Source organism: Maylandia zebra, linkage group LG15 (genome assembly GCF_041146795.1).
Source record: "Maylandia zebra isolate NMK-2024a linkage group LG15, Mzebra_GT3a, whole genome shotgun sequence".
NCBI lineage: Eukaryota > Metazoa > Chordata > Actinopteri > Cichliformes > Cichlidae > Maylandia > Maylandia zebra.
In genome coordinates, this window is record NC_135181.1 from 14,612,233 (window position 1) to 14,625,597 (window position 13,365).

Here is a 13,365-nt window from a genome sequence, read left to right on the forward strand (position 1 = left end):
TCAATTTCTAGTTCAACACTGCGCACAACCTGAAATTGTGTGTTGTCACACAACTTCCAATTATACTTGCACCACTAAATGCACCATCTACATGCAGTTTGGCAGTGGTTGTATACACCAAAGTGTATTTACTAAACTAACAACTGTCTAACAGGATAAACATGCTATGCAAAGGGGGACTAGTTATTAGTTTAATCGTTTTAAAAATATTTATTTATGCTGAAGGGGCGTCTCCTTCTCCAGTTATGGTGGGAAAGTTTACAAAGAAAGCGGAAGCAGAAGCGCTCCTGCCCAGGAAGTCGCCGTTTCCACCAATGGTTGCGCGTAACGCAAGTTTAGCGGGGAATTCAGTCCTTCCCCAGCTTCGGCACAGAAAGCGGACCGGCAGAAGCTTGACATCGAGGAAAACGTTACGTTTTTATACAAAAGCCTTTGGATCGAGTTGTGCTGCAGTGCAGGGATGCTTTTCCGCTCAGTGGTGGACAGAGGAGTGGGCAGACGGAGGCAGAATGGTGAGACAGGGATGGGTTATTTGCGCGGCCATGGCTGGGCTTTAGCTAGTCTAACATGGAAGATAATGCAGTCTAACATATCTGCTTTATGTTTCGAGGAGTCATGCTGCCAAGAGGGCTCCTAGAGTATCATTTGCACTTGCTTTTCTTTTGCCTTCAGTGTGGACTTTAACGTTTAATTCTACTTTCTTCGTGAATGTCTTTGTCGGGCTGTTCAGACTCTTAACTGGTGGCACACCAACAATTAGTGGTGTGCGGATCGATACTGAAATATCGATTCTTCCGATACCAGCAATTTATGTTCTAGAATCGATTCTCATATTATAATATCGATATTTTAGAACTCTGGGGTAAATTTGTAGTTTTTCCATTAAAATGAACGCAGTGGAAAGAAACTATACAATTCGGATCGTCTAATTTGGAAGGAACTACTTCCTCTTACGCCTTTCATAGCCATATGCGGAATACGGCTGTATAAATGTGTCGCAGCCCCTGGCGTGCACACTCACAACAATGGCTGAGCGCAAACAGAGTCCTGTGTGGACACGTTGTTGTGGCAACACCACTGACCTCGTCAAACACCTCTGAGTAAATCACATCACAGAATATGATAAGCTTATGTTGAGGCGAACTGAAGAGGAGGACAGGGAAAGGTGCTGCTAGGGCGAGACAGACGTCTCTCGCAGAGTCCTTTAGTGCTGCAGGCAGGCAACATGCTCAAATAGCGCACAATGTCAGTTTTTTTTATTTTTTATTTCTATATGATTATTCTGCATTATTAAGCAAAACAAACAAGTTGTCTGATGTCCTCTAATCATTATGAAGCAATATGGTTATGTTACTATTACAATTACATAATACAATTATATATTGTATTATGTAATGCAATGAAACCTTAAGTTTTGTACAGAGTATCGGATCAGCATCGCCGATACCACCCTGAATTTTACTTGGTATCGGATCGGAAAGGAAATCAGTGGTACAGGTGATTATAGTAAATGGTCCCAAAAGAAGAAAAACTCAAAATCTTCTGGTAATTCAAAGAATACATACTATTTTTTTCCTGTTAAATAAAATAGGAATTGCCCATTGATTCATTTATAATGAAACCCAGCAAATCTTCTATTTGTTTATTCATTTATTTTATTTTTAATGGTGTCTATTACTTATTTTGGTATAGTATAGCAGGCCAGGGGTGATTTGTTTGTTACTAAGAAGGCTTTAAAAATGACAATGAGTCAAATCTCTGGACCGTTAGTTTGGACTTTCGTGACGTGATCGGTTCACAAGTACAAATGATCCCGTGTGAATAGCAGCCCCAGGATCCTGTTCTTGGCCTACAGGAGCGGCAGCTGGTGTGGTCTTCTGCTGCAATGACTCCAAGGTTCAATGTGTTGCATGCTCAGAGATGCTCTTCTGCATATCTTAATTGTAACAAGTGATTATTTGAGTTACAGTTGCCTTCATATCAGCTCAAAGTGGTCTGATGATTGTCCTCTTAAATCTGCAATGCTTTTTCTGTTAGTTTTACTGCTGTGTCTCATTGATGTCCTTCCTCTGACCATGCATCATTCTCTTCAGCTCTCCCTGCAGATCCCCGGTCCAGGTACCCTCTGAGTTCCCTGCTTGAAGGCTACCGATGCGTCCGACATGATGAACATATCTCCTATGGGAACCTTGGCGACTCTGTGCCACCGTTTGGATTAGCTTTCTCCTCTGGTAATTCATTTGTGCTTATCGTTGTAAGTGCAGAGAGAGCAAGGCCCTGTTGTCATTAATCTGTCTAACTGCAGTGTCTCTTTTCTCCTGTTTGTTTTCAGCCAGGGACCTGCAGAACATCCTCGCAGCAGCTAATGAAGAAGGCATTGTTAGGCTCTACAACACAGAGAGCCGTGAATATCCACTTCTTAAAGGTATTCTTGTGACTTGTGTTCATAATTGTCATGCCACGTATTTTGAAATGTTGGTGGCTAAAAGTGTGTTAACCTTGCAGCATGGCTGGCTCATGAGAATGCTGTCTTTGATATCGCCTGGATGCCAGGGGAGCCTCAGTTAGTAAGTGCAAATTCATTCTGTTTAGTCAGAGAATTGCAGAAAGTCAGATTTTTTTGTGTCACCCTCAAATGCATGACTCATGTAATTGCATCTGCCTTACCTGGGATTACTAATTTTTGGATTTTTTTTGTTGTTCTTTATTTTGTTGGAACCCATTAAAAACTCTGAAGCCTTTTCTTATTATTCTTTGGTCATCTGTGATCTCTTCAGGTAACTGCTGCGGGTGACCAGATGGCCAGGCTCTGGGATGTGAAGTCTGGAGAGTTGTTAGGCAGCTTCAAGGGCCACCTCTACAGTCTTAAGTCTGTTGCATTCGCACCAGAGGAGAAAGGTATACCTTTTACTGAGCTAACATTGTGTTGGCTGTGCATTGATGATATATTGTTGTATCATGTGATTAATACATTTTCTTTTGTCACGCAGCTGTGTTTTCTACTGGAGCCAGAGATGGAAATATTATGATCTGGGACATGAGGTGCAGCAAAAAAGGTATTGATCGGAACAGTAATAGACAATTTAGCAATACATTTTAAATCATATCTTTAGCCACTTTGTTACTAGCAGCCTGTTGCAAAAACACTTATTTTTTCCTGTTTCTTTAGTTGAATTTATGAAAAATGCCACAACAATAATCAAACTTATGTCTTTCCCTCAGATGGTTTCTACAGACAGGTGAACCAGATCAGCGGAGCTCACAACAAAGCAGAGACCAACCCTCCCTCTAAAACGAAGAAGAGACGGGGCGGCATGCGCGGCATGGCTCCGAGCGTGGTGAGTTTTCTCGACAATCAGCCGTTTAATGGAATGAAAAGAGCGATGCTGCAAATGGAAATCTAATCTTTAGCTACTCCATCTTATTTGCAGGACTCCCAGCAGAGCGTTACAGTGGTTTTGTTCAGGGATCAGCACACCCTCATCTCTTCGGGAGCTGTTGACGGGTAAGAAAAGAAAGGCTTCTTGTCACCTTTTTCACATTTATAAGAGCCGTTACCAGACATTCTCGATCATTTTCTGTCTCCTTCAATTCCCTTTATCAGAGTAATCAAGATGTGGGATTTGAGGAAGAACTACACTGCACACCGTCATGATCCTGTACCCCTGCAGACATTTCCGTATCCAGGTTCTTGCACGCGGACGCGGCTGGGTTAGTTCCCTAACATGCCAAGCATCACCTTTACCTGAAATGTGCAAATAACACACAAATAACCCAGCTGTCTTTTTGACGTGCTGCAGGATATTCCGGACTCGCTCTGGACTCCGCGAGAGCCAACGTGATGTGTAACTGCACAGACGACAGCATCTATATGTTCAGTGTCTGCGGAATAAAAACGACACCAGGTAAAGAAGCTCCTCGCTCTGGCTCAACAGTGCGTGTATGTGCACTAGAGTAGAATAGGTCTTTTTTTCCAGTCACCCATTCATCACTAGATGGCGCTAATGCGCTTTGTTATGGGAGCAAAGCATCCAGCAGCAGAAGCCTCTTGATGCAAATAAAAAGCCATAGATGCTTTGTTTTCTACTGTTACGTGTTAAAGTCTGATCTGAAGTTCTGAATAGCAGTGGGTTAGGTGCTGTTTGACAGGTTGCAATACAGGAAACCATTTCAAAATGCATCATGACAGTTTTTTAATGGAAACGAAAGAGGAAAGTGTTACTAAATGTACAGAAACTAGAGGAAAGTTCAGCATTTCTCTTTTTATTGTTATATACACAGTACTGTACATTTTATCCTTTTATTTGATTGTCCTTAGACTTGTTTGTTCTCTGATCTTTGTGAATATTTTGTCATTTTTAAGAATTATGTTTCATCCACAGTGGCAGTTTTCAGCGGTCACCAGAACTCCTCGTTTTATGTAAAGTCCAGCGTTAGCCCAGATGACCAGTTTTTGGCCAGCGGCTCGAGTGACAACCACACGTACATTTGGAAGGTGCGTTCTCGGTTATATTTTACCTGACGTAATAAAAATTGCTTTATTTTCACTCTGGGGGTTTTCTGGTGTTGAGGAACTGCGAATTTAAGGTTTTTGAACATTTTTTTGTTACATTTCAGATCTCCAATCCTGAACTTCCTCCCATGACGCTTCAAGGTCATAGTGAGGAAGTGACGTCTGTTGCATGGTGTCCGACAGATTTCACTAAGGTAAGACTTGAGTGGTTATACAAGTATGAACACTGCTGTGAATTGGAGGAGTGTTAATGAGCCGAGAAGCACCTGAACCAGCTGCACTTTGCTGGAAGATGCGGGGCGCTCTGACTTTATTCGATTTAATGAGCTTCTGTATAAAGCCCTCTGCTCTGTTGGCAGATTGCTTCCTGTTCCGATGACCACACCGTGCGCATCTGGCGACTTCACCGAGAAAATGATGAAGTGCAGTCCTCATTAGGAGAGGCTAACCTAGTAGGCCATGCACGTCCTAAGATTCTCCCAAGTAAGTGCTTCACCTACAATGTATTCTTGTGAATAACTAGCATATAGTCATAAAAGCGTAGAGGTTTCACTTACAGTATGTGCATGTGAATTTGTGCTTCATCATAAATCACTGCTGTCCTGCAGTTAAATACAAAACATGATCACATCTGGACTCACACTACTTTATTCTGCTGTTAAGGGCCTTCCATTCCAGCTGAGACAACCCCTGCCAAGCCCCAGAGGAGAGTGAGCCTTGGTGGCATAGCCTCACCTCAGCCTGCAGCCTGTGCTCCCAGTGGAGCCACCCTGCCCCTTTCTTCCAGCACCACTACACCCAACCGCTCACAGGACTCTAAAACTGCAGCTGTTCGGCACAGAACTCCGCCCACTATCAAACAGTGGTTGTCCCCAAGCAGCAGAACTTCCGAACAGGCTGGCTCTCCGGCCCATCGGGTGCTGAGCCAGTCTCCCCAGAGCTCTGCAAGCAGCACGCCCCCCACAGAACAACGGGCCAAACGCAGGCTGGAAACCGGTGACGGCTCGTCTTCGAACTGTGAGGGCACTGAGCAGTGCGACCGCGTTACTGAACTCTCTCCTGCAGCCAAGAGGAGCCGGATCTTAGCTTGGTTTGTGTGACCAAAACCAAAGCAAACCAGCAAACAGCAAATATCCACATCCATCATACGCCATGATATTTACTTATCAGTCTTTAGGAACATCATAGATAAAAACAAGCAGCTAGGAGGACTCCTTGTTTAACACTATGCTGTCAGTTAATTGGTATAAATAAAATCATAATCTTGTGCTTAAATGCTTCGGTCAGAATGCAACGTTTCATTCCATCCAATAAAACATTTATGTGAAATTTCATCATAAATTACTGATGAATTCTTGAGTTATGGCCAAAAAAGACATTTTGTGAGGTCATGATGGTGCAGACCATGGATACCATCTAAAATCTGGAAAAAGACCATTCATAAGATAGGATGCATGACTGGACAAAAAATAAATTACTTAATTAAAATCATTCCAAAAGTACATAAATAGTTTTTGCACAGTTTCTTAAAACATGGCTTATCTGACCAATTTATTGTTAGATTAAATGCCAATTAGGATTCCGCCGATTACACAAAACTGCAAAAAGAGTGTTTATTACGATGAATCTACAGCAAAGTTTACAACACATTTTTGTTTGCCACATAACAGGGCAGCACAGCATCATGTTAAGTATGGTATGCAGACCAATCATGAATATAGTCACCCACAGGCCCATTTGGAGTCCAACTGTTAGCCAAACAGCAATGATTAGACTCCACAGCAGGAGCATTTAAAGCAACCAATACCCGCTTGTTTTCAGCATCGTAAAGTCTGGCCACTGAACCTGCTGCAAATGAAGGTGCTTAACCGTTTTCACTTTTGCTTGCAAGGCTTTCTATTAATGTTGATTTAAATTATGGGAAGATTTATGGAAAAAAAAAATCAGATTGCCCTTCCCTTAGAAATTAGAGTAGAAGCAATGTACGATTAAAGATTGAGATCAAGTCTGATATCAGACTACAACATTTATTGAACACGGAAAGAAAAATATGGCATTATCTGTGATTGGCTGACGTTGGTCAGTGGGATCAAGGTGGTGGGTGGCCCCAGAAGCAGCCTTGCCTCGTCCTCCAGCTGCTGACTGACCTGGATGGGCGCAATGATGTACACTGCCGTGTCCTTACTTGAAAACATTGATCGTGTGGTTCCAAATTTGCCAATTTTGAAATTCCTAATGGTATAGGTTTTACCCTCCTTAATTTGGGAGGCCAAGTTTTCGAATATCACAAATCTTAAAACATTTGTCCCATCACATACTGCCGCACTTATATTATTGTGGACAGCTTTGGGCCTTGCACTTCCATCGGAGAAATGCCAGCCAGTGACTTTTGGGGTTTCTTTAAGACAAATCACTTTGACTGTTAGGGGTGGCAGCCTGGTGTACGGCTCACCGGTACTGCGATGATGCTTTGATGAAGCCATTCTGAAATTACACACACACACAAACACACACACACACACAGTTTTATGAGACACCATAATGTCCATTTAATCAAATATGACAAACACAGAAACGTGTTTTTGTGTTTGTCATATTGATGTTTTATATATTGATGTTTCATATTTCCCTTGAGCCTGTGAATTAAAAATAATCTTGATGTTTGTGTAGGCCCTCGGTCATCTTACGCATGTTAGTGTTAAAAACTCATAACGTGAAACGAGGCAACTGAGGAAAACATTTAAACCCGAACATGCAGGTAAGACTTATACGTTTTTCAATGCTCTGTGTTAATAACTTGCAATGTAAACTTCACAGTTAATTAGCCAAGAGTGTACAAAGAGCATATGAATTTAAGAGTATAAACTGTGTGGCTAGCGGTCAGTGTACCTGCTACGGTGCTGCTAACTTGTGAAATTCAAGTCGCACAGGTGTTCATGGCTTAGTTAACGTAAGCAGAGTTACACGGAGCCTTTATAACTAAGAAGTATGTCGCATTGTTATTTATATGCTGAGAATATCTGTTAAAAGGCATATAGCCTTCTGTAGGCTACATCACTGTTTTATGTTCTTGTCTTTGCATATGTCACGATAACTGAAAAAAAAGAAAAAAACGACTATTTTTTAACAAACCAGTAAAATTGGTTTATTTCACAGATATTAAAAAAAATGTTTATGGTCATTTCTTTGTCACCTTTGCTTAACTGACAGCTTAGCTAAAGGAGTGCCTGCTAACTGCAGAATTCGGTTTTTATAACCGGAGGTTTTAGGTACTTATTATTTGTTCGTGCTGGGGTTTTTTTGTTTTTTTTTTAATATAATAACATCAATTATGGAGTTGTTATTTATTTGGGTCTACATGTTTAACTCTGCGTTTAAATCAATAATACTCACCTACCTTTTGCAGTTACGTTTTAGACGTCAAATAACAGCCAACGGTCTGATGTTCTAGAAGGAATCTGCTCGCGACCATCAAAGTGCGTGATGGGCTCGAGACAAAAGCCTTTTATCTCGATATGCTTAGTGTGTAGAGGGGTGTCTACTCATAAGACAAACAGTCAGCTGGTTAAAAACTTTAATCATTGTTAACCATATTACAGAGGCACTGCCAGCTCATATTAATGTCATCAAGAGTCACCATGAACTGTATCTAGCAGATGTTTTGTGCCTAACATCTGCAGCTGTTACTTTTCTGCTCAACCCCCCCAATATTAGAATTCACCTTGCATTTTCAGGAAATAACAAGCAAATACTTTGCAACTAACCTATAGATTGTATTATCTGTCAGGAACAGGAGGAAAGACCCAACTTTTGAAATTGCCTATGTGGCCACATTTTTGACAGCTGGAGCATAAAGTTACATTGTTGTGTAGAACAAGTCCTTTTAAGACCCTCACAGTTCAAATTGTATTTTCATTGCCTTGGGTTTAGAAGCAGTATTTCAAAAGGTGCACCGATGCAAATTTGACAGGGATTTGCCACAGAGAAACATAATGTCATTAGTTACTACAGGCATATTGGATAGAGCATTTTGATTGGCCCAATAAATTCAAACTTATTTTCCATTGGTAGAATTGTCTTCAGCAGACAAATGGTTTAAATCAGGGAAGGTGGAGTTGGTTGACGACTTTAAGAGTCATCTTTTGTGAATAGATGATCAGAACAAAAACTATATACCTCTCCCTCATTTCAACTCATCTGGACTAATTTAATGTCTCTGTTTTTCGGCTGTATCATTTATCAGTAAAATTACAATTTGTTCAAACACAACAGACACCTATCCTACACAAACTTTCCCCAGATTGCAAACAGAAGTGGTGGTGGAGTTGCTGTTTATGTGAAAAGTGACATTCAAGTGCATGAAAAACGGTGCATCCATAATGTACCTAACTTTGAATTTCTGGCTTTAAAGGTTGAAGCACCAGTCAGTGCTCTGATTGCAGTTGTGTACAGACCTCCAGACTACACTCTGAGGCCATTCCTGAAAAACCTGGTAAGCCTATTAGACTCATTAGAGATCATGGACTGTCATCCCATCATAGTTTGTGGTGATTTTAATGAGAATGTTTTATCCAGTGCAAACAAACCAATCCTGGAGCTGTTTGAGTCTAGGGCATATGCACAGGTCATCAGGTACTCAGATAGCCCGCCCTCTTTTATTGATATATATTTCATTAAATAATTTGCAGCGCCAAAAGCATCTAAAACAAAGCTTATGTCGATATTACTGTTCCAGGCTTCAAGCAAATGTGGATTATAGCCATTTATCCAAGAGTCTTTTGGATCACGCTTTAGTATGATAGTACTCCTTGTGTTCATTTTATTCAAGTATCTCTCATATTCTGCATGTGTCATCTTGCCAAGAGCTGCTCTAAACTCATGGAAGCAGTTTCAGGCTCATTCAGCAGCTGGTTCAGTGGTCTGAGCTTGTTCTTTGCTGTTTCAAAATCAACTACAGACAGGTAAATGCTGTGAGCTTTAATTATCCAGTCATAAAAGATGATTTTAAAGTCATCAACTCACTCCAACTGCCCAGATCTGAAAACCCTGTGTGCAGAAGACAAGTCCACCATTAAACAATAAGCTTGAATTTAACAGGCAAATCACAATGGTCTACTTAGTTGGCATATACTAACTACTGACAAACTATTAATCTGTGGCAAAACCCTGTCAAATCTGTCTTATTGTACCTATTGAAAAAGTTAATCTTACTACAACTGCTTAGATGCAACAGACATTTTTAGGTTTAATCTTGGCAGAGTGAGAGAGAGCTCGTTAAGCAGGCAGGTGTGAGCCTCGTTGCTATAGTGACTGCAACCAATGGCTCCACACAAAGGCACACAGACATGCGCCTCACTTGTGCTGCTTAAAATGAATTTCAGACATATACACATGTGTATATCATGTTTAATAGTATTACATACATCAATTTGTTTTGTATGTCATAGAAAATAACAAAAAAATCTTAAGTCATATTTTACAGCTTCTTTCTGAAAAGGACTAGTAGAATAAATAAAAATAACTAAATTAAATAACTAAATAAAAAATAATAAGCAACATATGAAATACATGAAAATTCAACTTTTAAAACCACAATCCTGAACCTTTAAATTGTGTTGGTTTCTTAGAACATGGCTGAACAGCTGTTTCTATCGGTCTCCTTAATCTTCTGATCAGTCTACACATCTTTTTATTACTCATTCTTCTTTATGTTTTAATGTAAACAGAATCCACACAGTGGTAAAAGAGAACTGTATAGAGATTTGAGTAAACTCAAATGAAAGCCTAAGGTGGTGACACAGTTTAACACATGCAAATAATCAAATAAACACATTAGTCCTTTTTGTGAACATGGATAAATAAGTATCAATAGCATTGTTCAGCCATGCCACTAAAGGCTTTTTTACACATTGTTTTAACCTGGGCTCAGACACAAAGACCCAAATTTAGTTAGTCCCTGACTTTGAGTTGTGGTTATGACTAATTATTATACACAAGCCTTTATCTATCTGAACTCCAAGGACACAAATATGAAAAAAAAACTATACTTACCAGCTGATACTAGGGCTGAATGATTATGGAAAATAATCTAATTGCGATTTTTTTGCCCCAATATTGCGATTGCGATGCGATATGCGATTATTTTTTAAGGTCTTTGTCTTCTGTATTAATAAACAAAGACAAGCAATACATCATATAGTATGGCCAATACTATATTACATTAATTTTAAACTGTTCTTTCCTGGAAGACAGACCTCTGTTATGATGACATGAGGTGATGCATGAATTGATGACTGACATTTTTATTTAACTTCTTCAATCACAACAGTATATTTGAACATACACAATAGTTTATTTTTAGCTTACAAACATCTGAGCATAAAGTGCTGACAAGGAACCCTGGTGTAAACATTAAAATGAAAGTCAGTACAATGTGCAGATTGCAGAAATATACATAAACAAAATCAGTGGCTTTACCACACTCAGTTTTTCGACATCTGTGAACTACTAGACAGTCATGAATTTGAATTTTCTTGGGGGGTTTTGTGTGCGTTTTGTTCTTAGCAGATTTTGTCTTCCATACTGTTGAATTCCAGTTACCACATTTCTGGTCATATGACATCCCGAGTGCCCACTTAAAAAAATCCCCACAGTTAATTCAACATTAAAACAAAATAAAAATATCTTAAATAAAGGTTTGCTCTGTGATGAAATATTAAATAAGCATACATTGTACAGAGCACTAACAATGAAAACAATCCTTTAGCCTGTTGATCAGAGAGAGGCAGTCATTATGTCCATTTAAAACCTGTAATCAAAGAGTACGTTTCTGTGAAACTATAAAGTCCCATATGATCCTTATCATGTCCAGTGACTTCAGAGTGGACCCTCCCTGTCATCCGGCCAGTGTTTGATGTGTGGCAAGCAGCACAGAAGCAGGATAGCTGAGGACTTTAAAAGAAGAGCAGAAAACGGGAACTTATGTAGTTGTAAATGTAAATATCAGTGATACTTGTCTTGTCAAAGGGAATGAAATGATGAAAATGTTAACTTACACACTCATTTAGGGAGGAACTTGACACTGCACAGAGGAGGCACAGTCAGTCTGACAATGATGGTGATCTCCAGGGATGTTTTCCTGCAGCAACATTCCTGCCAACTGGCCATATGATCCAGAGTAGTTGGTTTGTAATGAACAGAAAGGTGTATATGTTAGGTAGTGTGCACTCAGAGCTGGTCCTAAGAAACAAACACATCCTGTAATAAACTGAATACCTGTAGTAGTGCTCCTGCAAATATAAAGCCCTTCATTCATGAGTGGTTTCAAAGAAGGTGTTTTGGAGGCTCAGTCACAGAAACTGTGCAGTCTGTTCAGTCCTTAGTGTCTCAGCTCTGAAGGGGATGGATCACAGAGGGAAACACCTGAGTACAGACATTACAATACACTCCAACACTCCTAAGGTCAAGTGAAAACACAATTTAAACACTTTACAAAGAATGAATATATGTTTTCATGGAAATTTTGTCATTAACCCTTTTTGTTGTGAGTAAATCTCACCGACTGCTTGTGGGACAAGCTAGAAGGAGGACTTATCACAGAATGTCTCCTGTGCTCCAGATGTGAAGTCTCACGCTCTGATCGTACGGCGATGAAGATGGTGATGATGAAGCCTCCCTGATCTGTGGCATTACAGTTTCTGGCTGCTATGTGCTTCACACTGTTGGATTTTACATATATATATATAAACTTTGCATTACTCACAGCTCATAGCTCACAGCTAATCACATGCCTAATCACTATGTGTCACTGTGATCCACAAGTATGGTCACAAATTCGTTTCCAAACCAACAAAATAATCAAAGAAAAAACATCCATGAGTCAGGACACAAAAAGAAAAAAAATGCTGCCACTGAAACAAAGCAGAAGTGTGAGGGGAAAAACTGAGCTCACAGACAGCTGCATGTGTTGGTTTTTAATAGAAATCAGAATCAGAAAGGGTTTTATTGCCAAATGTTGAGCGGGTTTACAACATTAGGAAATTGCTGCGGTGCTTCGGTGCAAACATACTGTTATAAATACTGTTATAAATTAAGCTTAAATAGACATGAAAATAAAAATGAGAATTAAAAGTGCTAAGTAGATAGATAGATACATGATATATACATGAGTGCAGGTGGTGATCAGTGCCAAACATGGAATGATGCAGTGAACACAGCGTAGGGTCATGTGTTAGTGGTGGGAACAGTCATACGGTTATTGTTCATGTGTCCAACAGCAGAGGGGAAGAAACTGTTCTTATGGCGAGAGGTTCTGGTGCGAATGGACCGGAGCCTCCTGCCTGAGGGGAGCAGGTCAAACAGACTGTGTCCAGGGTGAGAAGGGTCAGCTGAGATCCGAGCTGCACGCCCCAGTGTCCTGGAGGTGTACAGGTCCTGCAGAGATGGAGTCTGCAGCCAATCACCTTCTCAGCAGAGCGCACAACACGCTGCAGTCTCTGTTTGTCCCTGATAGTGGCTCCAGCGTACCACACGGTGATGGAGGAGGTGAGGGTGGACTCTATGATTGCAGTGTAGAATTGCATCATCGTCCGTGTTGGCAGGTTGAATTTCTTCAGCTGCCTCAGGAAGTACATCCTCTGCTGGGCTTTCTTAATGACGGAGGTGATGGTGACGCGGGGATTAGGTGGATCATGACGTGGTCAGAAAGTCCGAGTGAAGCGCGGGGCACCGCACGATAGGCCCCGCTGATCGTGCTGTAACAGTGGTCTAATGTCCTCTCCTCTCTGGTCGGGCATTTAATATACTGCTTGTATTTGGGGAAGCTCATGGCTCAGATTGGCTGTGTTAATGGT

At 40.6% G+C, this 13,365-nt stretch overlaps 1 protein-coding gene across 1 annotated transcript; it reads left to right on the forward strand.

The window, feature by feature from the left end:
* Positions 1-307: 307 nt before the first annotated feature.
* Positions 308-5,788, forward strand: LOC112433079 (denticleless protein homolog). Its single transcript, XM_024801409.2, has 14 exons — positions 308-512; positions 2,094-2,231; positions 2,333-2,425; positions 2,506-2,567; positions 2,778-2,898; positions 2,991-3,056; positions 3,223-3,338; positions 3,432-3,505; positions 3,605-3,711; positions 3,801-3,905; positions 4,383-4,495; positions 4,618-4,707; positions 4,873-4,996; positions 5,177-5,788. Exons 1-14 carry the CDS (start codon positions 461-463, stop codon positions 5,611-5,613), a joined length of 1,698 nt encoding a protein of 565 aa, XP_024657177.2. The 5' UTR covers positions 308-460; the 3' UTR covers positions 5,614-5,788.
* The last annotated feature ends 7,577 nt before the right edge of the window (positions 5,789-13,365 follow it).